The sequence below is a fragment of the Podarcis raffonei genome, chromosome 3, assembly GCF_027172205.1.
Source record: "Podarcis raffonei isolate rPodRaf1 chromosome 3, rPodRaf1.pri, whole genome shotgun sequence".
Classification (NCBI taxonomy): Eukaryota; Metazoa; Chordata; class Lepidosauria; order Squamata; family Lacertidae; genus Podarcis; species Podarcis raffonei.
The window spans coordinates 119,546,461-119,573,689 of record NC_070604.1 but is presented as its reverse complement, the minus strand read 5'-3'; the positions used below and the strand labels follow the sequence as shown (position 1 = coordinate 119,573,689).

At 47.4% G+C, this 27,229-nt stretch overlaps 2 protein-coding genes across 3 annotated transcripts in view; one reads left to right on the top strand and one right to left on the bottom strand.

The window, feature by feature from the left end:
* Positions 1 to 2,877: 2,877 nt before the first annotated feature.
* On the bottom strand, positions 2,878 to 20,400 carry RP1L1 (RP1 like 1). The gene is made up of 4 exons (XM_053384035.1): positions 19,762 to 20,400; positions 12,616 to 12,832; positions 3,851 to 9,401; positions 2,878 to 3,532 (listed from the first exon to the last, which is right to left on the bottom strand). Exons 1-4 carry the CDS (start codon positions 20,398 to 20,400, stop codon positions 2,878 to 2,880), a joined length of 7,062 nt encoding a protein of 2,353 aa, XP_053240010.1.
* Positions 19,975 to 27,229, top strand: part of C3H8orf74 (chromosome 3 C8orf74 homolog) — an 81,213-nt gene continuing 73,958 nt past the window's right edge. The window contains exon 1 of one of the 2 annotated variants that reach the window (XM_053383771.1): positions 19,975 to 20,085. The gene's annotated coding sequence lies outside the window, so the exon portion shown is untranslated. The remainder of the gene's footprint in view (positions 20,086 to 27,229) is intronic. The other variant, XM_053383769.1, reaches the window with a different exon arrangement.

Genomic DNA, 27,229 nt, shown 5'->3' with positions numbered 1-27,229 from the left:
CAGTTACCCACAGGTTGGCTACTGTGGGAATAGGATAGTGGCCTGGATGGACCTGATTTAGCAGGCTCTGAGCATCACCAGTTTTTCTTCTGGCTAATGGTTATTTTTGTGGGCCTCTGGCAGCTTCTCAAATGTCCATATGTGCCCCTCAGCCCCAATTAGGTTGGAGATGAAAGCCCTATTCTAAATATCCAAGGGAAAACGGAAGAATCCCAATAGTGTTTTTGCATCCAATGTGCAAACCAATTCTCTCTCTGTGTGTAAACAGAATCAGGTTCCAATCTGCAGCTTCCAATCTCCAGTCTCCTCCCAGCACCTTTTCCTTGTTTCCCTGGAAAATCCAATTCTTGAAGCCTGGCAGGCTAAGAGGAGACTTGGGGAGGGTTGGTGAAGGAAAAGGATCGAGGGTCAAAGCAACCAAGCTCTCCTTGTGCTGCATTAGGGATGAAATCCGAGACCTGAGGACATTTGGTGACGCTTTGCAGGAAATATTTGTGGGAATCGAAGCTCACCGGCTTCCTCCCATCTCTGCTCCTGGCGTTTCTGCCCACGTTCATGCTTAGCAGCAAGGAGAGGCTTTTATGCAAGGAGCAAAGAGTCTCGAATTAGAGAGCTCAGCCCCAGAGCATTTCTTGGCTGACCTACAGAAGCAGCTCATGCAGCACAAAGGTTGAGAGCAAGGGAGGCAGCTAAAATTAGTCGCACTGCCAGGTTAAACTGAGAACTAGCCCTTCACGGCCTCGGACCCTCATACCTACAGGACCGCCTCTCCTGATATTGTGATAGGAATTTTATGGTCCTAGATATATGGTAATGTTCATAACTACAAGTACATAGATCAGCACAGGAAGACTGACCTGAAGCCATTTTTGATTCCTAAACTGAGCAAATGTTTCTCTGCATGGTCAAAGTGGAAAAACCTCCCCATTGTCTTTTCCTTCACAAATCCTCTTTTAAGGGTATGTCTGTGTTTGAATAGGGTGTGAGCCTGTGACATGGCCCAGGAACTAAGTATTTATCACTATTTATCACTAGATAAATGGCCAGGCTCCTCAGGCAGTCCAGTCAAGTAACCTGCCAGACAGGAAATAAACAAGCGACAGGAGAAAAACAACATGCAAATGTTCTGTTTTAGACCGCGTTTTCTGCGATGTATCTGAGGGGTGGTCTTAGGTTACACCCCTTCTGTGATGTATGTATAATGTTTCTGGGGGTGGTCTTGGTCTACAGGATGGGGATTTCAAAAGTCTTTATAAGGTCTTGAACACCATTTCTGTGGGTCCTCCTTCTTTCCTGCAGGTGATGGGAGCACCCTGTTGCAGCAGATCAATAAAGATCAAGCTTACTAGCTGTTTTGCTTCTCAATATTCTCTGGTTGGCCTCTGTTATTTTCTCCTATCAATAGGAAACCTATGTAAGGACTCTATATGGGCTCTTGGATACCCCATAAGGGAAAGGGGGCATATTTTTATTTACAACAGTATGCCCCATCCAAACCAACAGGTTCAAGTGACAAGGAAAGGGATTTTGTCTAGACTTTAGGAGGAACTCTCTGGTGGTATTAGAGGGACGCGGGTGGCGCTGTGGGTTAAACCACAGAGCCTAGGACTGGCCGATCAGAAGGTCGGCGGTTCAAATCCCCGCGATGGGGTGAGCTCCTGTTGCTTGGTCCCAGCTCCTGCCAACCTAGCAGTTCGAAAGCACGAAGTGCAAGTAGATAAATAGATACCGCTCTGGCTGGAAGGTAAATGGCGTTTCCGTGTGCTGCTCTGGTTCGCCAGAAGCGGCTTAGTCATGCTGGCCAAATGACCCGGAAGCTGTACGCCGGCTCCCTCGGCCAGTAAAGTGAGATGAGCGCCGCAACCCCAGAGTCGGCCATGACTGGACCTAATGGTCAGGGGTCCCTTTACCTTTACCTCTGGTGGTGTTGGCTGTTTGACAGAGGAGCAATACAAGGTGCAGGATCCCTTGGAAGTGGGTTGGGAGAAATGACCTTTGAGGTACCTTCCCAGTGCATGGTTCTAGCTTCCCACTGGGGTGGGGCATTTAGAAACAAATAAATAAAACATAAATAAACAAATCAGGTTTGTTTTATTTTCTCATGTGATACTCATCCATTTTCCACATTTCATTCACATTTACATACTTGACTAAAAACGAACAATTAAAAAAAGCTATTTTTAAAAAATATAAAAAAGCAGGGGGAACCCACACATTTGGAAAGACAGCCTTCTTGCTGTTTAAACCACACACATTTTATACAGCGGTGCAAATGAGATTTGATTGTCCTTTTCCATCAACCATTTCCCCCTGGAAAGCTACAATTCGCTTGGTGGCGGGCAGGGAGCAGAGATACATATTGCTGCCTTTCAAGTAAAAGGGACGACATATTGTCTCCGTGGTAAACACATAATCTGTTGAGCAAAGTTGGATTACCTTAAAAGTTCAAGCAAGCTGTGACGTTCAAATGACGTGCAAACGTCGTCAGCGAGTGGAAAGTGACCTTGTCTATGCGCACGAAACACCTGTGGAACTCCCTGCAGGTTTGTCCATAAGCAAAGCTTCTCATTCAAGAAGCAAACACCCTGTCCCCTTGGGAGCAAATTGTTCGCCCTATGACTTAAGTGCAAGGGGCTCTGAAGGAATTCCAGTTTGACATGTGGAGAAGACACTCCCTGTATTACAATATTCGCCACAGGAAGTTGCTTATCTGCACTGCTGTGGCCGATTCCCCCGTTACAAAGATGCACAGGTATTTGCGCTGCCAATAGACGCAAACAACATCGAGGGAATCAGAGGGTGAGAGATGTCTGGTTTAGTAGGACTTGAGAAAACAAATGCTTCTCCGATGGTCCCCAGAGTCTTGGGTAGCTTATTCTAAAAGTCCAGGTCGTCTTGATCAATTGCCTCTGAGCTCGCCTCCTTTTTAGGGACTGGGCTGCTTCCACCTTTGCTCTTGCCAGTTTTGGGTTTCTTCTTTGCCTGAGGGGATGCTTGGTCTTCTTCTTCCTCTCCCTCTTCCTCCTCCTCCTCCTCTTCACTATCTGGGTACATCTTTGTGGGTTTGGTCTCTGTGTCGCCTTCTGTCTCTCCATCATCACCACCACCAGCACCACCACCGCCCTCCAGTTCCTTACAGTCTTCTTCTTCTTCGCCACTCCCCTCCTCAGAACCTTTTTGGGATTGCTGGGAACAATTCCCCATAGAGGAGAAGGCGGAGCTTTTTCTCTGGGTCTCTGCCCCTTCGGTGGCTCCTTCTTCCGTTTCTCTGGGGTCTTCACTGCCACCGTCCTGCTCAGGTTCGCTGCCCTTGCCATTCGCCTCTGCTTCGTTTTCTCCTGCTTCTTCCACTTCTGTCTCTGGCTTGGCATCGCCCTCATCCTCTTCTTCACCATCTGCTGGAGGCTGTTCCTCCGCTTCTGTTGGTGCCTCAGAGATCTCGCCATCGTCAACATTTGTTGCACATTCAGGTTCGTTATCTCCTTCAGCTGCCTCTGGATCGGCTGCCACACCATCAGTTTCATCTTCTGTTCTAGGTTCCTCTGCAGCTTCTTCTTCTTCGTCTACTGCCTCTTCTTCTTCCTCATTCATTTCCCCCTCTCCTTCACTTTTGGCTCCCACTTCCTCATCTTCTTCTTCCATTGCAACCTCCTTTCCCCCCTCTTGTTCCTCTGCTTCCACTTCCTCTCCCCCTTCTTCCTCTTCCCTTCCCTCTCCCTCCTTTTCTTCTTCCCCTTCTCCTTCCCCTTCCTCCTCCTTTTCTTCTGCTTCCTCCTCCCCCTTTTCTTCTACTTCCTCCCCATTTTCTTCTGCTTCCTCCTCCTTTTCTTCCTCTTCCTCCTCTCCCTTTTCTTCTTCTGCTTCCTCCTCCCCCTTTTCTTCTACTTCTTCCATTTCCTCTGCTTCCTCCTCCCCCTTTTCTTCTGCTGCTTCCTCCTCCTTTTCTTCATCTCCTTCCTCTTCCTCCTCCCCTTTTCCCTCTGCTTCCTCCTCCCCCTTTTCTTCTACTTCTTCCATTTCCTCTGCTTCCTCCTCCCCCTTTTCTTCTGCTGCTTCCTCCTCCTTTTCTTCATCTACTTCCTCTTCCTCCTCCCCTTTTTCCTCTGCTTCCTCCTCCCCCTTTTCTTCTACTTCCTCTCCCTTTTCTTCTTCTACTTCTTCTTCCTCCCCATTTTCTTCTTCTGCTTCCTCCTCCTTTTCTTCATCTACTTCCTCTTCCTCCTCCCCCTTCTGTTCTACTTCCTCATTTTCTTCTACTTCCTCTCCCTTTTCTTCTTCTGCTTCCTCCTCTCCCTTTTCTTCTACTTCCTCCTCATTTTCTTCTACTTCCTCTCCCTTTTCTTCTTCTGCTTCCTCTTCTACTTCCTCCTCTCCCTCTCCTCCTTCCTCCATTGCTTCCTCTTGTGCTTCCCCACCTACTTCTTCATTCACAGTTTCCTCCCCCTCGGCTTCCTCACAGTTCTGATTTTCTTCCTCCCCATCTGCTGGGGCTTCTGCTGCTTCACTTTCGGTCACTTCCTGCTCTACTACTTCCACATCATCAGCCAACACTTCCTGCTCTGCCTCAGCTTCATTGGCCTCCCCTTCTGCTTCCTCTTCTGCAATGTCCTCCTCTGCCTTGCCTCTCTGCATCCTCAAGATTTGCTGTAGGTCAAAGGCCTTCACAATGGGGGCATTGGCTGCCACCACCGGCCCTCGAGACCGCAGGGCTTTGGCCTCCATTTTCTTCTGGAAGCAGGCATCGCAAGGGCAGTACTCCTCTTCTCCAGGGGGGTCACTTATGTCATCTCTAATGGTCGTACTGAAAAAATCTAATTCCTCATCTAATTCCCTTGTCTCGCGCGGCTTGCTGTGGTCATTGTAGAGGGACATTTTGTGAATGCTCTGCAAACGGCGCCTTCGGTTTTCCACTTGCAGGATGGAAGAATCGCGGCGCAGCTGCTCGTCCGGAGGCCTCGGTACCCTCCTGCCCGCCCTGCTTCTGATTTTCCCTAACTCTTTCTCGATACTCTTTTGGATCCTCCGACTCACTTCCTCTTTCAGCTGTGCAATCATCAAGTCCAACTCCTCGCTATTTGGCAAGTTCCACTTCACCTTGAAATCATTCATGGCGCTGACATAGTGAGCCATGAATTCCTTCTCGATCTTCTTCAAAAGCTTCAATACCCAAACCGGGTCGGGGTCGATAGATTTCTGTGGGGTGATGAGGGAAGCTTTTGCTGTGGGTTGGCGAGAAACTATGTTGCTGGAGACTGTATCAGCTTCTGACTCATCCACCAGCTGTTTTTCAACACTCTCTTGGGGTTCACTCTTATTTGTGTTTGGATTGGGTTCAGCTTGACTGTTGCTTGGCTCTTCAGCATTCTCTTGGTTGTTGCTTGGCTCTTCAGCCTCTTCAACATTCTCTAGATCATTGCTTGGCTCTTCAGCCGCTTCAACATTCTCTTGGTCATCGCTTGGCTCTTCAGCCGCTTCAACATTCTCTTGATCATCGCTTGGCTCTTCAGCCGCTTCAACATTCTCTTGATCATCGCTTGGCTCTTCAGCCTCTTTAACATTCTCTTGATCATTACTTGGCTCTTCAGCCACTTCAACATTCTCTTGGTCATCGCTTGGCTCTTCAGCCGCTTCAACATTCTCTTGATCATTGCTTGGCTCTTCAGCCACTTCAACATTCTCTTGGTCATCGCTTGGCTCTTCAGCCACTTCAACATTCTCTTGGTCATCGCTTGGCTCTTCAGCCGCTTCAACATTCTCTTGATCATCGCTTGGCTCTTCAGCCGCTTCATCACCATTCTCTTGATCATTACTTGGCTCTTCAGCCACTTCAACATTCTCTTGATCATCGCTTGGCTCTTCAGCTGCTTCATCACCATTCTCTTGATTGTTGCTTGGCTCTTCATCAGCTTCATTAGCATTCTCTTGACTGGGACTCCCTTCTACTTCCTGGATAGCGGGGTCCTCTTGGGTCTGCTCAACAGGGTCTGCATCAGCATCACCAGCTTCTGCCTGTTCCACCTCGACATCTTCCATTTCTTCTTCTCCAACAACTTCTTTATCTTCCTCCTCCTCCTCCTCGCCAACGTCACTGCCCTGGTTCTCGTTGGTTTCTGTCACATCCCCTCCTCCAGTAGAGGCTGCCTTTTCTTCTCCTTCAGATTTTAAGCAAGGCTGGGAATGCTGCTCTTCCTCTTCCTCACTACAGCCTCCCTCTTGCTCTGCCTCCTCTTTCGCCTCTTCTTTGGTGGGTTTGGCTCCGTTCGTTTTCTCTGGCGATAAGGCACAGTCTCGGGCACCAGCCACACTCCCCTCTCCCGAGCCTCCATCGCCACTGCTCACATCCACTCCAGAAGAGGACAAGGGTGTGAAGTCGCCATCTTTACGGTCCTTGAAAGTGGAGGGCACTTTTTCAGGGGCCTCTCCTTGGAGGCCTGAGCTCGTGCCCCCTTTCTCTGACGTGCACCCAAACCAGAGAGCCTGGAAGATGTTCAACAGCTCAGTGTACCTTGGCCTATTCAGGCATTTGCTGGACTTGCTTGAGGGGTCCAGCTCTTCGTCAAGGATCTGCAGGCTAGCCAGGCACGTGATCAGAATGTTTGCCGAGTTGCTGAGCTTTCTGCCCATCGTAGGGGAGACTTCGGGCAAGCTGTGTGAACGGTCCAGCTTGGCTTCTTGCTTGGAAGCCAACAGCGCCTTCATGATCTGCACGGAGGTCTGGATGGTGGTGGGCAAGTCCTTTTTGTGGTTGTTCTGGCTGGAGATGACAGAGTGGTTGCATTCTGCTTGGCCTGCCTTAGCCTCTTCTGACACCGCTTTGGAAGCTGCCTCGTCATTGAGATCCTCGTCTGCTCCCTCCTCAACGGCCCCCTCCTCAGCTGCCTCCTCGGCTGCCACTTCTTCTTCTTCCTCCTCCTCTTCTTTCTTTCCTTCCGACTCCTCTCCCAACAATTCCTGGTTGTTTGAGCAACTGGGCATTTCAGCATCCAGTTCTGTGCCGTCTCCATCATCCTGCATCTCACATTTCATCAGCAGAGTCTCTGAGGGGATCTTCCTCAACCACTCGTGCACAACTTCTTCTGGAGAGGCGTTGGGAAGCGAAGAAGGGATGATGTCCTCATTGCCTTCCACCTCAGCCTCTCCTGCCTCGTTATGCAGCGCTTCAGAAGGATCCCCTGGCCCGTTCTCCTCCTCCATTTCAGTGGGCTGCGAACGGGCTGCTTCCTCTTCCTCCTTGCTCGCAGTTGGCTCCGACCCAGCGGCGCTGGCATTGTTCGATTTCTTCTTCAGCACCGCAGTCCGACTTTTTTTGCCACTTGGCCTCCCTTTCGGGGGAGCTGGGCAGTGCAAACTGTACATGGATGCAGACTCTGATGTCAAAGCTTGACTAGAGCGTTCCGCGTTGGAATGGAGGCTGCTTTTCTTCTTCCTCGGCTTCGAGGACTGCGCCACGCTCGACTGCGAGCCAGCATGCTCGCTCCTCCCTGACGCCTCTGTCTCTGCGCATTTACTCTCCGAACGGGAAGACACAATCGACTGGATGCTCCCAAGGCCCTTGTTTCTCGTTGCTGCTGTGCAGCCGCATTTGGAGCACGTGGATTCGAACACGCTCCCCGGCCTTGATGCTTTGTCAGTTCCGTTTTTCCCATTGGAATTGGAGAAGCTGGAGCCAGGAAATGATTCCTTGCTGGAGGAATCCGGCTGGCCGCCCTCCTGAATGCTCTTGGAGGACTGGCTGCAATGTCCGGAAGAGCTACTTGCACTCTCCATGTTGCCGGCAGGAGGTGCCGCCGCTTCGCTTAAGGACGACACGTTGGAACGAGGAGAGCTTGAGTCGTGAGATGCATGGCATTCTCCCTCTCTTCCCTCCATCTCTGGGGAGCTTTTGGAGTAGCAAGAGGCCCTGCTGCTCGACCGTGCATCTTCTGCATGCAGAGACCGTTTTGTCCTCTTTTTCTTGATGGTGGACACCCTGGAGACTTTGGCGCCTGCCTCTCGGTGATTGTGGCTGTGCTTGCTCCTCCTGGAGGAAGAGGAAGCTGCCACGCTGCACACCTGCGTTTCGTTGCTGTCTTCTCTCTGGCTATTCCCATCGCAAGCTTTGGAACGGAAGGACCGTTCTGTGGAGCACCTCCCGCACTCGCTGACTTCATCCCTGACCGATTGGTTGGACGCCACATTCTCCAAGGCGGAATGAACTTCGCTGGTCTCCTCTTGTTCCTTGTCTGCCTCTTCCTCCACGGAGAATGAAGAGATTGGCTGAGAGTCTTCTGAAGGCTCATCTGGGTTGTCCCTTTTCTCAGGTGTTGTCCGCTGAATGGATTGGCTGTAGGCGCTCTTTGGAGAGGACGGGCAGCTGGCCTCTTCCAAGTCAACCTCTTCCCTCGCCTTGATGCTACAGGAGGAGATGGTCCTCGCCATGCTGCTGCTCTCCTCGCACACTTTGATCTGGCTTTCCGCCGAACAGCGAGACGATTTCGACCCGCTGCTCCCCGCCCTGCTGCTGTTGCCCTCCATTTGTTCTGCGGTCGCCGTGGAATTGTCCTCATTTTGGGAATTGGCTAAGCAAGCTGCGGAATCCATTTCCACGGGTGACCCCCTTTTGCGCGTGTTGCTCTGGCCGTGTCGACAACGGCATTTTTGCACCGCACGGTATTCTACCCTGTTCTCTACAGTCTCCGAGAAGCAAGAGGATTCCCGTACGACATGCTTGGAATATTCTTCTCCACTGGACGAGGTGCGGCTGCTCTCGACGGAGGCCGTCTTTTTGCGGACGACCCTATGGTGGGACGACGTGCTCGAGCAAGAAGAGTGGGTGTACCAAGTGTTCTTGACCCATGGCTCCTCTTTATGGGAAGCATGCATGGGGTTCTTCCAAATGTCATAGTCTTTGCACGGCTTACCGCAATTGTGGCAACACGCCTCCTCGTTTTCGGACACGTCAAGGTTCGAGATGTAGGAATCGGCATCGCAGGGATATAATGAGTCATCCACCTCAGAGTTGACCTCTGGGTTCTCTCTCCCTGCGGGGTCAGTTCCATTGTCTTCGTCTATGCCCATCTCTTCACAGGGCACCTTGCCCCTCAGACTGGACTTCTGGATATGTGTGGACCACTGGAGCGTCTCGTCGTTGAGCAGGCGGAAGCGGACTTTCATCTCAACGGACAGGCTGCCATCTTTGTTCACATGCACCCTCTTCTCGATGTCATCGTTGACCAAGGAATGAACCAGGTTGCCCGCTTTAGAGTGTGGGCAGTGGCTCAAGCAGGGGGCGCCATTCTCCGGCGATGTCACGAGGCCGTTTGGATAGGATTTTTCCGACGACAAAGAGAATCTTGCGGAGCGATTGCTCAAGGCCGACCGCGGATGAATCACACTTTTCTTGGCTTTGAGTCCAAAGTTCACTGGAGTTTGCGGGAGATGGGGGTGTTGAGGAAACACAAAAAGGAAAATTATAAGGAATTATGCCAAGCATACAGCGGCACTTAGGATAGTAAACTGGGAGCTCAGTGATATTTTTATTATTGGCTCCCAGTACGTTTCTGAGCACATTTCAAAGTGTTGGTACTGACCTTTCAAGCCCTAAATGGCCTTGGTCCAGTATACCTGAAGGAGCGTCTCCACCCCCATCATTCTGCCCGGACACTGAGGTCCAGCTCCAAGCACCTTCTGGCGGTTCCCTCGCTGCGAGAAGCCAAGTTACAAGGAACCAGGCAGAGGGCCTTCTCGGTAGTGGCACCTGCCCTGTGGAACACCCTCCCACCAGATGTCAAAGAGAAAAACAACTACCAGACTTTTAGAAGACATCCGAAGGCAGCCCTGTTTAGGGAATCTTTTAATATTTAACAGACCACTGTATTTTAATACTTTGTTGGAAGCCGCCCAGAGTGGCTGGGGAAACCCAGCCAGATGGGCGGAGTATAAAATAATAATAATAATAATAATAATAATAATAATAATAATAATAATAATAATTACCTGCCCTTTGCCATAAGGTCCCAAGGTGGCTTACAACATCAAAGCAACATCAAAAACTATTTAAAACAACCCACAGCATAAATATAAGGTGGGTCCAAAAACATATGCCTCAGGTGTTAAAAGCCAAGGTACAGAGGTTGCTGCTGCTGCTGTTTTATGACCTGTCTGGCACTTAGGAATCGGCAACATCTTCAAAGCCCTACGGCTGTTTGCAAAGGGCTTTTAAGGCAGCTCCTCCCCTCCGGACACAAGAGCCTCAAATGGGAGCAGGGGGAGGCCCTTTGCAGAAGGGCTCTTTGAAACTGCCATTGCTTTCAACACCACTCAAGAGACATTTAGAGGAGGGTGCAGGCTGCTTCCTAATGTGCTCTGCAAAATCACTGTTTAACGCAGCCTCCCTGCTTTAAACATTCCCCCAAGTTCCCATCTGAGCTACAGAATTGCCGTAAAAAAATTATTATTATTTAGCTGTGATTCCTGCATTCAAGGGGTTTGGATTAAATGCCTCTTTGGGCCAACCCTGCAATTCATTATATGTATAATTCATGATACTTACTGCTCCAAAATATAACAAAGTGCATCTCTATATTTTGCAGTATGTTAATGTAATCGTTGTTCTCTCATGCTTTATTAATCCATTTTTTTTTAAAAAAATAAACCATTCTTCTTGCATTGGGACATTATTTCCCCTCCCCCCTTCATTTTTTGAAATACCGTATTTTTCTGTGTATAACACGCCCCCGTGTATAAGACGCCCCTTATTTTGGGGGACTCAAAATTAAGAAAATGGGGGGGGGAGAGAGATTGCCCCGTGTATAAGACGACCCCAATTTTTCTCCATTATTTTAACGTAAAAAAACCCCATGTCTTATACATGGGAAAGTATGGTACTTTTTATTTTTGGCAGCAGGAAGCAGATTTACCAGTTCTTCTCAATCTGTTTCCAGGACTAAATACTTCAAACAACCCAGTACTAGTATTTCTGCTGGTAATAAAATTATATATATATATATATATATATATATATATATATATATATATATATATATATATAATCCCATGTGTTTCAAAGATCGAGCACTCCCAAAATATAGGTCTAAAATCTGCTGAATGTTGAATGCAACTTATTTAGTCTCTGTTGTGTTAAGTATCACTGTTACTGAATTGTTCCCTTAAGCCTCCCAAGCAGATTTGAGGAGGAGATGGACAGGAAGTCCTTTTTAAACAGGTGGAGGTACTTGTGCCAACTTCCGCTTCCCCATCGCTTCTTTACTGAACCTGCAGAACAGTGGCCTGTTGGAAGACCAGGAGGTTGAGGCACCTGGCACCTGCCCATCGAGAAAAACTGAAAGACCTAAACTTCCCTAAACCAAGTTGCCTTCAAATGTCTCCTAAAAGTCAGGTATGTCTCCTAAAAGTCAGGCAGAGGGCCTTCTCGGTAGTGGCACCCGCCTTGTGGAATGCCCTCCCAAATAAACATTTCCTTCACATCTGATGGGAGGGCATTCCACAGGGCGGGTGCCACCACTGAGAAGGCCCTCTGCCTGGTTCCCTGTAACCTCACTTCTCGCAGCGAGGGAACTGCCAGAAGGCCCTCGGAGCTGGACCTCAGTGTCCGGGCAGAACGATGGGGGTGGAGACGCTTCTTCAGGTATACATATTGCGATCTTGTACAAACTGTAGTTTTAATGAATTTTATTTTGTACTCATCCATTCACCTCTTTGGGGGCCCTCATGCAAAGAAGTGGTATATAAATAAACCAATCAATGAATGAACTGTGATTTAAGGTATTTTTCTGTCAGATCTCCAGAAACCAGGTTTGATAGTGGTTTGGCCCCATTCATTCCCAGTTCTTCCCCCAGTTCCTCACAATGGCAACTTCTTTATCTTCCAGCCCCCCAAATATTGTTGCTGGCACCCGTCTGTCTCAAGAGACAATGGAATATGCCTCCAGGGGTGAAGTCAAACTGCTGCGTTAATTTGTCTACTGGCTGTTAATTTAAATAGCACCTCACATTTGCAATCTCCCTGTATATTTTCATGCTTTCTTCATGAGGATAATACAGTTCCCCTGATCCAAAAATAGTGAAATAGGCGGGTTGGTTTGCAACCCATAACACCTGTGGTCTCATCAAATAACTTGGCTACATTTTTGTCCATTCGTTAAATCCTTAATTGTGTTTGAACCAGATTGGTATCACCCTATTAGGTTGCCCAACATGCTAGTAGTATAAACTAAAAATTCATTATAAAAATAAATGGTGATAGTTCTGTGCATACAGTATCTTTTGTTCAAATTATTTCGTCTAAGGTGGCAGATACTGGCAACATATTTCTTATGCCTCCCCTCTCCACTGCTCTTCCTGATATCATGTCATCATTTAAACAAACGGAATTCATTTCAGCCAGGATAGGTTAAATGGAACCTCCATGGTCAGGCACAGTGTACCTTGGCTTGCCAGATGCTGGAATATAACCAAGCGTTTCCCAAGGCATCTGAGTGGCCGCTGTCTGCAGTCTGAATTCAGACCTACATGGACCACATTCTGATCCAGGAAGGCCACCCAGATTTTGTCACCCCACCCTGAGACCTTTGGATGGGGTGGGTGATCAATACGTTTTCCAGAAAAACAACAAACTGCTTCCAAACCACCAACCCAAATCCAGCCCCCTGCCCTCTTTCTTACTTTCGTGGTTTTCACCAACGTTGCCTCTGCTGTTGGACTGTGAAGGTAGACCGGGCAGCTTCTCTGAGGAGGGCTTCCGGGGGTTTTCCACCACGGTGGGTTTGAAGGGCTCTCTCCCCACACAGACGAGGACATTGGGGCAGTGCAGCAGAGCTTGCATGTTGTCAATCTGGAGGGGAGGCAAGTACAGCAGACGTCAAAACTGGACTTATCTTACACACCACTTGGGAAGACAGGCAAACTAACGCCAGTGTACTGGAAGAAACAAAGATCACCAGTATCGAAGCGATGATTCTTCAACATCAACTTGGTTGGACTGGTCATGTTGTTTGGATGCCTGAAGATCGTCTTCCAAAGCAACTACTCTATTCCGAACTTAAAAATGGAAAGCGTAATGCTGGTGGCCACCTAGCAGTTCAAAAGCACGTCCAAGTGCAAGTAGATAAATAGGTACCACTCTGGTGGGAAGGTAAACAGCATTTCCGTGCGCTGCTCTGGTTCGCCAGGAGCAGCTTAGTCATGCTGGCCACATGACCCAGAAGCTGTCTGTGGACAAACGCTGGCTCCCTCGGCCTATAGAGTTGTCCACGACTGGACCTAACGGTCAGGGGTACCTTTACCTTTACCTTTATGCAGTATGTAAAAGGGATGGGTTTAAAAACAGCACAGAAGGGAAGGTCGGGAAGTCAAATCATAAGAGGAAATGTATATGAAATTTGAGATTAATTGGTTAAAGCTATGGAAACCTAATAAAAATTTCAACGCGAGGTGTCCCGAATTGTTCAGGGTTTTGCACACTAGCTTAGGAATCCTGAATCTGGCCTAGTAGCAGATGGGAAGCCCAGGCCTCAACAAGGAACCTCAACAAGGAGCCTGAAGTTCCCGCGGTCACAGTCCCAAAGCCACGGGTCTTCTGCCATAACGTTGCCCAGCATAACTGAGAACTGCCTTCCCCACCCACCTGTTCTCAGGCTAATCATAGAATCATAGAAATGTGGAAATGGAAAGGACCACAAGTCCAACCCCCTGAGATGCAGGAATCTTTTTGCCCAATATGGGGCTCAAATCCACAGCCCTGAGTGAGCTATCCCACTTGGGATAACTCCAAGGGGGTTTAAATTCCCAAACATTGCGGAGAAAGGAAAGGATTACAGGGGTACCTTGGTTCTCAAATGCCTTGGTACTCAAACAACTTGGAACCCAAACACTGCAAACCCAGAAGTGTTCCAGTTTGCGAACTGTTTTCAGCAGCCAAACGTGCTCCATTTTGAGTCTTACGCTTCTGCTTTGAGTGCCATGCTTCCATTTTGAGTGTTACGCTGAGATCAGTCTGTTTTTGCTATTTATTTTGTGTTTTTGTTTTTGCGGCTCTTTTTTGTTTTGTTTTTGCGACTGTGTGGAACCCAGTTCAGCTACTGATTGATTGATTCTGCGACTGCAGTACATTGTTTATTGCTTTCATTTTATGGATCAATGGTCTCGTTAGATAGATAGTAAAATTCATGTTAAATTGCTGTTTTAGGGGTTGTTTTTAAAAGTCTGGAATGGATTAATCCATCTTGCATTACTTTCTATGGGAAAGCATAACTTGGTTTTGGGACGCTTTGGTTTTGGAACGGATTTCCGGAACGGATTACGTTTGAGAACCAAGGTACCACTGTAGTTGCGATTCCTGCATTGACCCGTGTGATCCCTCCCAACTCTACAATTCTCTGTTTATCTGATTCTATTACTAGCTTCCTTACAGTTCCAGTCCATTTCCCCTCCTATTTCAGAGGCTTTTATGGATTGGTTATTGATTATGCCCCACAGAGGACCTCAAGGTCCATAAATAGCAACACATTAGAGGTCCCGGGCCCTAAGGAAGTCAGATTAGCCTCAACCAGAGCCAGGGCCTTTTCAACACTGGCCCCGGCCTGGTGGAACACTTTGTCTCATGAGACCAGGGCCCTGCAGGAACTGATTTCTTTCCGCAGGGCCTGTAAGACAGAGTTGTTCCACTTGGCCTTCGGTTTGGAATTAATTCGATTCCCTCCCACTCTTCTTTTTTCCTTTCTTCTTCTGTGATGGAACGCCTATTTGGGGACTTCCCTGGCTTTTTTCTGGCCCACGTAGGACAAGTCTGGATGAAGATTTGACGTTTTCATCCCTAAAAAGTTTTTGATTTGAGTTTCTACTGAAATGAGGCTGCATCTTAATGTTGTATTTTAATCTTGTTTTTAAGTTGTATTTCAATCAATTTGTTTTTATATCGGGTGTTAGCCGCCCTGAGCCTGGTCTTGGCTGGGGAGGGCAGGGTATAAATAAATATTATTATTATTATTATTATTATTATTATTATTATTACTATCTCTCCTTGCCCCATATCATACGTTCTATGGGTGATGTACGTCGCTGGGTTAAACAACTCCCAAAGCACAAGTCGTGTGTGATATGATCGACAAGCACAGGAATCCAGAACTCAAAGACAGGAACATGAGAGCAAATCAACCTGCCAAAGAATCAATTCACCCAGTTGCGAGATAAGTCCTTCGTAAGGGATAAACACAACCTACCATCATAAAACAAAGCCCAGGAACATTAATAGAAAATTACATTAAAAGTCATGAGATAATATTTTTACAAATTAATACATGTCAGGTGATCCTCTCCCATGCTCTCAGGTTCTCTCAGTTTATATTTTTTCAAATGTTGTATGTCACGCTGGATATTTTGTATATCTGGGGCGAGGAGAAAAAACTTGCCCTCCTGAGGGCCAAACATCCATCTGGGGACACATCACAGTGGCGAGCAGGGCCAGAAGCAAAAGAGAGCCAGTTTAGTGCTAGTGGTTAGAGTGTCCGACTAGGACCTGGGAGGCTGGGGTTCAAATCTCCATTTGGCTATGAAACCCACTGGGGTATTTAGGGGCAATCATTGCCTCTCTGCCCAGCCTCTCTCGGAGGGGTGTTGAGGGGATTAAATGAAAAGGGTGGGATACAAATGCAATGAAATCAATCAATAATAATAATAATAATAATAATAATAATAATTTGGTGGAACAATGAATGTAAATGCTATCTCTGTGCCATAGCATACTTTCTGCACATTCCCTGGCTACCAGGAAGAAGTACTAAAAATAAATACAGTGGTACCTCGGTTTTCAAACGTAATCTCTTCTGGAAGACCGTTTGAGTTCTGAAAGGTTTGAAAACCAAAGCATTTACTTCTGGAAGCATTCACTTATGGAAAACTCAATATGGAAGCCGCGTGGCACGTTCGACTTCCGAAAAGTGTTCGAAAGCCGAAGCATTTACTTCTGGGTTAACGGCGTTTGAAAACCAAAACATTTGTCAATGGAGATGTTTGAAAACTGAGGTACCACGGTACACCTGATTTGCCCCTGAGCTACAAAGCAGAAAATCCTCATTCAAAGCTTATCTTTGCCAGCATATTGTTGTGTAGGGCTTCGGCAAGCCATTGCTCTTTCCCTCAGTTCTCAGCTCACTATCTACCATTTGCAAATGGCGAGGGGAGGACTTTTCCCCCCAGCTGGAACTCTGTTCTGGCACGTGTCAGGTGGGCGCCATTGCCATTAGGGATCCATAAGCAAACCAAAGAACACCTGTCCTTCAAAACTGGCACTTATACAGATGTTGTGCTGAGGTTTTCCACCCTGAACCGTGCATGAAAATGCAGGCGTTAGTGAAAATGATGTACAAAACGACATTACGTTAGGGGAAACACTGAAAAGTCCTTGCTGCTGGAATACAAGAGGCTCCATCAACATTGGCATTCCCTCGGCCGCTGAAGATAGATACCAGTCTAGGCAAGCAATTCTCCAGAACTTGTTAATGTAATTGTATTAAAACAGTTTTAACTGTTTATTTTATTGTCTGTCTGCCTATCTATCTCTCTATCTATCTATCTATTTCAGGGGTGGCCAACTCCCAAGAGACTGCGATCTACTTACAGAATTAAAAACTGGCAGTGATTTACCCCCGTTTTTTGGGGGAGCGGGACCGTATTCAATTTTAACACCGCTAATGGAAGGGAAGATCGCGGTCGACCTGTTGGATGTCCCTGATCTATGAACTGATTGTAAAAAGGCAACAACCTTCGAAGGACTTTTAAAAAAAGATAAAACAATATAATTATCAGTCAGAAAAATCAACAACAATCATTTCAAATGTTCAAAAAGTTTAAATAACAATAGATAAAACAGATTATAACTTGCATCAACTTTCTAAACATCTGGGTAGCCTTCTCTAAACAAGAATGTTTTTAGCAGGCACCGAAAAGGGTATCACTTTATTTATTATTATTCTGTTGGGAGCTGGAGAAACCCAGCCAGATGGGCGGGGTAATAATAATAATAATAATAATAATGTTTTTATGTTATTTTCTATTTTAATTGTGTTTTGATTTTATAGCTGTAAACCAGCCATTTGGGGCATTCGACTCCTTCAGCCACATACCAAAGCAGAGTGCAAGCAGCTGATAATAGCCAGATCTGGAAATGGTTTTCATTGTCAAATTCTGTGTTAATGCAGTCAAAATAGTGTGGCTACAAGTGATCGCCAAAGAGAAGAGGAAGAGGAAGAGGAAGAGGAAGAAGAAGAAGAAGGAAAAAAAGTGATATTCTAGGCTGCATCAACAGAGGTCTAGTGTCCAGATTATGATACTGCTCTATTCTGCCCTGGTTAGACCACACCTGGAATAATGTGTCCACTTCTGGGCACTGCAGATTAAGAAGGATATTGACAATAATTCTATGACAAGCTGGAACATGTACAAATGAGGACAACCAAGATGATCAAGGGTCTGGAAACCAAGCCTCATGATACTTTGAGTAGGAAATGAATTAATGGATTTGAATTACAAGAAAGGTGATTCTGACTCAACCTCAGGGAGAACTAGATAACTCTTGGGGTCCCTTCCATCTCTATAATTCTATGGGTCAATTCTGTGACCCACTGAGATTTACTACTCAACCGAGCAAAGAGATAAACAGGCCCTCCGTCTTCCCTATTTCACAAGCACCAGAAAGGAACATTCCAAGATTCTGTGACTGTTGGGATTGCGGGGGAAACGGCTCTTGCGAAGTGAGGTCAGGCGAAGAGTTTGGGAGCTGGACGAAGGAGAAAGGAAGAGGAGGTGAGTTGGAAAGTAGAAGGTAAATGTCAATATAAGCTGTGCTCGTGTGAACACATTGACAAGCCCCTCACAAGGGAAGCTGTGGCCTTCCAGATGCTGCTGGCTCCATCTCCCATCAGCTGGCAGAGACCGCGATAAAGGCGGTTGTTTTCTAGTACCATCTGGAGAACCTCTGATTTCCCCCATCTCCAGATGTCTTTGGGGTCCTATTGCGTTCTCAGCAAAGGGGAGGAGATAAACTGAGAAGCAAACAAGAAGGTATGCTCTCCTTGAAGGACCAAATACACACAGAGACTCTTGTCAAATGTAGAAAGAGGAGGCATGGAAGGTCAGGATGGTATCCACTGGTTTAGCCACTGACCTCCATGTCTTCTGGGTCCCATATCTGCCAGGCAGGGCTGGCACAAGAAATTTTGGCACCTGAATCGAATCACAAAATGGCGGCTCTCTCCCAACCAGGAAAGAAGAGGTGAGTGAAGATCTACATTAGGAACACGGGGGAAATAAAGATCTAACTCAGGATCTGCTGCCCCTGTGAATCTTGCTACCTTGACGCCAGGCCTTCTGTTCTGACACAAACTGATTTAAGCGTCAGTGTCATGTGAAAGATGGACTTAGGTTACATTCACGCCATTTCGTTTTGTTTCACTTTTAATTTTTATACCGCCTTTCTATATTACTATGCACAAGGCAGTTCACGAGCTGAAAAAGCAACAAAATATAAAACGCCATGCATCTTATAGCAATCTGATCCAATACGAATAAATCGTAATAAAAATATGACTTAACGTAAACAACTTTAATCAAATGAAGTAATATCTAATAATCCATTAAAATATACGGTACCCAATAAAATTAACCCACAACATATCAACAAATCGCCCTCTTCCTGTGACGTTAACATATGAGAGAGTGCTGGAGATGAAATATTTAAACAGGTTACCCAATCAGGACCCAGGGGGTGGAGTCAGAGGGAGTATAAAACCAGCTCTGGGAGGAGTTCGTTGGGAGTTGGGTGGTTGGTTGGAGTGGGAGTGCATTGGGACAGAGTCTGTGGGTAGGGTGAGTTAGTGTAGCGAAATAAGTTGAGTCAGGAACAGTTAGGAGCTAGGAAGACAAGTAAATATCTGAGAGGTGGTTTAGTGAGTGAGAGCAGGTAGCGAACGTTATAGGACTGGATAGGCACCCCATGAATGTAATTGACTGATACTGTTTATGAAACCACAAACTTGTTAAACTGCAGTAAAAAAACAAAAGTTTATGTTTCAGTTTAACCCTGACTGGACTCAGTATTGTCCCAGGTAGGGCCTGGGTGGTGGCAGCGAGAAATAAAGTGGTGCCACAGGGATCAATAGACGGTGAAACGTCCGGGGACCCTGTGTGATCACTACAGAACAGTCCTCCCTCTGGGGATTACCATTCTCTTCTCCAGAATGGAGTGAGTCAGTATTTTCACTAATTAATTAAATAAGAGAATTTTACTCTCAACACTGTTCCTCCCGGCTTGGCTTTTCAAGACCCTGGTACCCAAAGTATAGCTTTAGGTTTTTGCCTCTAACCTTTCAAGCTTACCATATTTTTCGCTCTATAAGATGCACCAGACCACAAGACGCACCTAGTTTTTGGAGGAGGAAAACAAGAAAAAATAATATTCTGAATCTCAGAAGCCAGAGCAGCAAGAGGGATCGCTGCACTGTGAAAGCAGCAATCCCTCTTGCTCTTCTGGCTTCTGGGATAGCTGCGCAGCCTGCATTTGCTCCGTAAGATGCACACACATTTCCCCTTACTTTTTAGGAGGGAAAAAGTGAGTCTTATAGAGCAAAAAATACGGTACTTCCACCGACCCTGAGCCTAAGCCTCTGCCAGACAGTCTTTTCAGATCTCTTGCTCTTATTGTTATCTGGGCCTCACGGCAATCTGGGGTTTATCCCCAGTCCCACCCTCTGCGGCACAAAGACTCACCCTCTTCCCGTCCAACGTGTACAGCTTCTTCACCGTGAACTGCATGATCTCCGAAATCTCGTCCAGGAGAGTCTTGAAGCTCCGCGCGTTCCTGCGGTTGAGGATTATCGGCCGCCTGGTGCCCACATCCCCGTTCTTAACCAGAGTGACTTTCTTGGGTATCCGCGGACTCTGCTGGGCGAGAGCGGCCAAGTTGTCTTCGCGCTTGATGTCTTGGGCTGCCCTCCGCAACGCGCTGGCCGGCTGGCCGACCTTCTGAGGAGCTGCTCTCCGGCCGGTGGGACCAATACTGATGGGCGTGACATACTTCTTATCGGAGCACAGGTAACACCCTCCGTCCTCCAGCTGGTCCAGGGTGCTGATGCAGTGTATCCCCCGAGGCGTTGTAATGGTCCTCACCCCAAAAGGCAGGGGGACCCTGTGGGAGAGGTCATCCATCAGCGCGTTGAAGCTCTTGAAGCTGCGCTGGTTGATGGCCATCTTGACCCCTCCAAACTGAGGGTCCCCGCTCTTGTAAAATGTTATCTTCTTGGCAGGGGCGACCTGGGTGAAGGCATTGGTCCGAGCCACGGGGGGAAGGGCCTGCTCATAGTTGTAGGGGCTGGAAGCAGAGAGGGGGTCAGCGGGCTCCTGCGTCATCCTGGCGAACGCTTAGAGGTAACTGCAAGGCGAGAACAAGAGGTGTCTATGAATTGTATAATAATAATAATAATAATAATAATAATAATAATAATAATAATTAATAATAATAAATTTTATTTTATTTTTAATTTATTGGATTTTCCACAATAATAACAAAAACCACAAAGCAGAATATCACACAAAAACAGAAAACAGAAAAAAGAAAAAAAAGGGGGGAAGAAAGAAAAATACATCAATGAACAAAAGGGAAAAAAGGAACAATAAACAGATTATTATTATTATTATTATTATTATTATTATTATTATTATTATTATTAAACAATAACAACCAACTTAATTCTTTACAAATCCAACCTTTTAAACATCTTGGTTGACTTCCTCTAGTCCCTCCCTTCTGAGTTTCCTTGTAGTTGAAAGTAACAGCTTTCCAATATCATTATTGAACTAAAACAATTTCCAGTTATAGTCCATCTTATTCACATTTCTTAATATTCTAAATCCCATTTATTTAATTATAACTTAGTTTAATCCAAGGCCTATTTGTTTCTTTCAAGTAATTTCTAATTTTTTATAATAATCAATTTTATTTATACCCCGCCCTCCCCTGCCAAGACTGGGCTCAGGGCGGCTAACACCAGGTATAAAAACAATTGATTAAAATACAACTTAAAAACAAGATTAAAATACAACATTAAAATGCAGCCTCATTTCAGTAGGAACTCAAATGAAAAACTTTTGGAGATGAAAATGTTCACCAAGGCCAACTATCCCGACTGGTCCTACGTGGGCCAGAAAAAAGCCAGGGAAGTCCCCAAATAGGAGTTCCATCACAGGAGGAGAAAGGAAAAAGGAAAGGGGGGAGAGGGAATCAAGTTGATTCCAAGCCAAAGGCCAGGCGGAACAATTCTGTCTTACAGGCCCTGCGGAAAGAAATCAGATCCCGCAGGGCCCTGGTCTCATGAGACAGAGCGTTCCACCAGGCCGGAGCCAGTGTTGAAAAGGCCCTGGCTCTGGTTGAGGCTAATCTGACTTCCTTAGGGCCTAGGACCTCTAGTAAAGGTAAAGGGACCCCTGACCATTAGGTCCAGTCGTGACCGACTCTGGGGTTGCGGCGCTCATCTCGCTTTATTGGCCGAGGGAGCCGGCGTACAGCTTCCGGGTCGTGTGGCCAGCATGACTAAGCCACTTCTGGTGAACCAGAGCAGCGCACGGAAACGCCGTTTACTTTCCTCCTGGAGTGGTACCTATTTATCTACTTGCACTTTGACATGCTTTCGAACTGCTAGGTTGGCAGGAGCAGGGACCGAGCAACGGGAGCTCACCCCTTCACGGGGTTTCGAACCGCCGACCTTCTGATCGGCAAGTCCTAGGCTTTGTGGTCTAACCCACAGCGCCACCCGCGTCCTTAGGACCTCTAGGGTATTGCTATTTATAGACCTTAAGGTCATCTGTGGGGCATATCGGGAGAAGCGGTCCCGTAGGTACGAGGGTCCTATGGTTTATATTTGCTTAAACACACGAGCAGACACACAAACACACACACTAGGGTCAATTAGTGCCAGGAGCGAGGCAGCAGTAAATCTCACTGTGCAAAGAGAAGTTAACTCTTTATTCGCAAGAACACCATCTGCACAGACCAGGCAGAGTGACAGACCTAATGAGCACAGCCGCTCATCCCCACTAGGTCTTGCCCCATAGATCTGTTGCCAAGACTGAAAGTCACCCCAAAACCATTTAAGTTCCCTTCTCTCCAGGGTTTTCTCCCAAGCAATCCGGGACTGTGCCTGCATGAAGCCAACATCTCCTCTGTCCCTTTCACACCTCTACTGGTTCTGGGAGCTTGTTGCAGCAGGAGGGGAAGAAACCTGTGATTTTGCACCGGCCTGACTCATTTCTGCCTCTTGGCTTCCCTAATCCCCTGCTTTACCTTCTGCCTCTGATTCTGGACTACTCTCTGCTACAGACTCTCCCAGCTCACTAAGCCCTGTTTCCTCTTCAGCTTCCGACACCTTTTCTTCCCAGTCTTCTCCCTCTGACCACTCGTTGTTGTCGTCCCACCACTCCCTGGACTCTGAGCCCCCTTCCCTTGAGGGTGCCCCATTTGGGTATGGAGTTAAGTGGCCTGGGGGAGTTCTTGGGACCAGAGGAAGAGACATGGAGGGCCGTATTTGGCCCCTGAGATCCCCTCCACGCATGCCCTCATGCAACCAGTTACTCTCTTGCCAAGTTAGGCAGAACACCTGCTCTAAGAGTTTCCAGAGTGGCCGTTTGACAACTCTCCCAGCGGAGGGCATCCCATTTTGAGGCTGCTATTTCTCCTTGCTCCTGCCTTGAACCCTGATATCTTACCATTGGCTTGATAGATCAAAGCAAAGCACTCTGCCATTCAATTTGGCAGCACTGTACATTTTTAAAGCGGCAAAGCGAAATTAATTTTCCCAAGCTGGAGAGTAACTTTGGTCTGATCCAGACCTTGCACCGCTGCTTCCCCCCCGGAAAACCTGATCTCTACTGCTGAATTGGAGCAAGTGCCAATCAGGTTTTCTCCAGATTGACGTTTGATCCGATTTATTGCTAAAGGGTGGGTTTTCTGGGGGAGAGCAGTGGGGCGAAAGCAAAATCTTGGACCTGAGCTTTCCATCTGATCAGGTATGCTAATGATTTCTAATTCACCTTGCTCATTGTTTTGCTTTCTAATTAGGCCATTAACTTGATGGTTTGGTCCCTATCGACAGTCGAATAAGACTTGAGCTGAGCCGACTGTTAAGCATACAACAATTCAATATATTATGGTCCATGTTAATGCATTTACAGTCAGCATACATTTTAAATTAAGTAAATGGTTGTGCTTTACTTCAACTAAGCATGGGTCAGGTTGGGACAGGGACCTGAACTGGAGCCTAATTTCCCATTTCTAGATTTTTCAAAATTTGTTTATTCTTTCTTGTTTAACCAGGTTTATATACTGCTTAATCAATGGAAACCTCTACAGTGGTACCTCGGGTAAAGAACTTAATTCGTTCCGGAGGTGCGTTCTTAACCTGAAACTGTTCTTAACCTGAAGCTCCACTTTAGCTAATGGGGCCTCCCGCTGCCGCTGCACCGCTCCTGCGCGATTTCTGTTCTCATCCTGAAGCAAAGTTCTTAACCCGAAGTACTATTTCTGGGTTAGCGGAGTCTGTAACCTGAAGCGTATGTAACCTGAAGCGTATGTAACCCGAGGTACCACTGTACTCAGTTTTTCATAAAACAATATAAACTATTCATATAAAAAAAATCAACGCTACAAACAAGTAGGCATAAAAATACGAAAAATATTGCTAAAACCAGCAGTTTAAAAACAAGAATACACAATAGTGTGGCATGACTGGTTAGGCTTTCTGAAACAAGAACGTTTTTAGCAGTTGGTGAAAACAATACAGTGCAGGTGTGTGCCTAGCATCAATTGGCAGGGAGTTCCACAGAGTAGGGGCTGCCAAGCTAAAGAATCAATTTCTTGCAAGAGTGGCTCTATCTTCACTGTGCATTTAAAGCAGCACTGTGCCACTTTATTTAAAGCCACGGCTATTAATAGCTTTCCCAAAAAGAATGCAGGGAAATGTAGTTTTTTAAGGGTGCTGGGAGTTGTTAGGAGACTCCTCATATTCCCTGCTCAGGGCCACAATTCCCAGAGTGGTTTATCCATTATTATTATTATTATTATTATTATTATTATTATTATTATTACTCCGCCCATCTGGCTAGGTTGGTCCAGCCACTCTGGGAGGCTTCCAACATATATAAAAACATAACATAATAAAACATTACACATTAAAAAACTGCCTTCAGGTGGCTTCTAAAGGTTATGTCAGGGAACTGCCATCGGAGGAGCAGGAGGTGAAAGGGCTCATGGAGGGTGAGAGAGACCATTCAGCTGAGGAGGGGACCAGCAGGGGGAGAAGTGGAGTTCCAAGGGAAAGTGAGTCGGAGGGAGGGCTCAGAGACACTTCAAGCGAAAACAGTGGGGAGGTTTCAGGACCTCCTGTAGGGACACCCACTCCTCACCGGAAACTGTCACGCCGAGAGTCCAGAAGACGCGTTTCCGTTAAGGAGCTTTTATGCTGGAAGAAGTTCCGTAAACGCCCACTGTCCGATTCAACGAGCGACTGATGGAGCCATGCTTAAGGCGCTCCGTCACAGACAGAGGTTTGTGGACTTAGCCAAACTCTGAGGGACTAGGATTTTACGCACAAGCAGCTCACCATCCCATCACAGCAATCGGACAGTCCCTGAAAGCAGCTTGTGCAGAGAGGCATCATGAGCAACCCAGCCGGAGCCGGGGGAGCAGGAGGAGCTGGAGAGGGTCCAAGCCTGGAAGAAAGGTACAGGGTGTTGGAAGTCCAGCTAGCACTGCAAACGGCGAGGCTAGAAGAAAGGAGGGCGCAGGATGCAGAAAAGGCAAAAGGCGCTACACTAGCAAGAAAGATGCCAGGATTGGTGCAGAAGTTTGGGGGGGACCCCAGGAACTACCAAGCCTTTAGGACAGAGATGCAGTATGCTCTCGAACTGCAGTTTAACGACTTTCCCGACGAGGCATCGCGAGTGGCGTTTGTGATTGGCCATCTCGAAGGGGGGGCGAGAGACTGGGTTAGACCCCTGATGGCAGGGAATAGTGAAATGCTGAAGGACACGAGGAAGTTTTTTCGCGCCATGGATTTGATGTTTTCCAGCGAGATTGAACAGGGACTGGTGCGCAGACAATTGATGGCTTGCAAACAGGGGAGCCGATCGGTTCGTGAGTACTGGACTGAGTTTACAATGTTGATACATAAATTGGGATGGGACCTATCGGCGGAACCCATTCAAATGCTCTTTGAAGAAGGGCTTTCTTCGGCGGTGAAAGACGAACTTTCCCGGGCGCCCAGGGCGGAGTCTATGGACCAGCTGACCAAATCAGCGCTGACCATTGGAGCGCGCCAGGAGGCAAGAGCCTTGGAGAAGCGGGAGGGGAAAGGAGAGCGTTGGAGGGATTTCCGCATTCCAGAGATTCCAGAGCCAAGTTTCCCGCCAGGAGAGCCGATGGAAGTTGGAACAGCGCGCGCGCGCGCAGTTTCAAATCCCAGTGAAGGGAGGAAGAAGGAGGGAAAGAGCGCCAAGAAATGTTATCTCTGCCAGCAGCCAGGTCACTTTGCCAGAGTCTGCCCGCAAAGAAAGGAATGGCAAGGGATGGCAGGAGCTGTTGGGGGGAAGGAGGAGGGAGTCCAGGAGCCAGTAAAAGCCAACGCCTGGCTGCCACCGTCAGGGCACTGCAGCCAGGCCAAGGAGCAGTAAAAGTGCCCACTCCGGAACCTCCAAGACCAGCCCTAGTAATAGAGGTGTTGCTAGAGCTGGCAAACGGATACCCACTAAAGACAAAGGCGCTGTTGGACTCAGGCAGCTCCTGTAATTTTATGAGTAAGGAGTTTGCAGCTGAACACCAGATACAGACACTCCCTTTAAGCAACCCCCTGCAGGTGACCACGATCGATGGGAGGGAGCTGTTGGGAGGAGAAGTTAGCCTACAGACCGTCCCAATGGTTATGAGGGTGGCCAGGCACACCGAAAGGATAGCGTTCAATGTGGCCACCCTGGGAGGGGCTCCCGTCATTTTGGGAATGAGCTGGCTAGCGTTGCATGACCCGCTAGTGGGCTGGCATCAGAGAGTGGTCTCCTTTGGGTCAGCACATTGCCTGGAACACTGCAGAGAGGGAAAGGTGGCAGAAGGGGCAAAAGCCTTTCTAGCAGGGACGGAAGTGGCGGACAAAGGGAAGGTGCCCAAACAATACGCTGACCTAAGCAAGGTCTTCAGCGAAAGGGAAGCAGATAAACTACCACCGCATAGAGACTTTGACTGCCAAATTAACCTGGTCCCTGGGGCCCAGCTCCCCGTGGGCAAGCTGTACGCCATGTCAGACAGGGAAATGCAGGAGTTAAGGGAGTTTATTGATAAAAACCTGAAGAGGGGCTTCATCAGAGAGTCCAGAGCGGTGGGGGGGAGCCCAGTGTTTTTTGTGGACAAAAAAAACACGGATAAACCCAGGCTTGTAGTGGACTACCGGCGGCTAAATGCCGTGTCAGAACCAGTGACTTTCCCCATGCCCAGGATTGATGACATTTTGACCAGGGTGAGGAAGGGAAAGATATTCACGAAACTGGACCTGAGAGGGGCATACAACCTGATACGAATAAAGAAAGGGGATGAATGGAAAACCACCATGTTCACCCCTTTGGGGGCTTTTGAATATCTCGTTATGCCATTCGGATTGCAATCAGGCTCCGCCTGTTTTCAATCGCTCATGAACCATGTCCTGGGACCTTTGCTCTACAAGAATTGCGTGGCCTTCCTCGATGACGTGCTGATATATTCAGAGAATGAGGAGCAGCATGTAAAGGATGTCAGGGAAGTGCTGAGCCAGCTACAAGCAAACCAGCTGTGGGTGAAATTGGAGAAGTGTCAGTTTCACACCAAGGAGGTGGAATTCCTGGGGTACCGCTTATCAGACAAGGGATTAGCCATGGATCCAGGCAAGGTCCAGGCGGTGCTGGAATGGAAGACACCGAAAACGAAAAAGGATGTGCAAAGGTTCTTAGGGTTTGGGAACTTTTACCGTAAATTCATCAAGAACTTTGCCCACTTAACGGCTCCCATCACGGACTGTCTAAGCAGCAAGAAGAAATTCGTTTGGACGGAGGAGGCGGAGCAAGCATTTGAGGAATTGAAAAGGGCATTCGCTTCGGAAGAACAGCTCCTGCATGTGGATTTACAAAAACCCATGAGAGTGGAAACTGATGCCTCAGACCGGGCGGT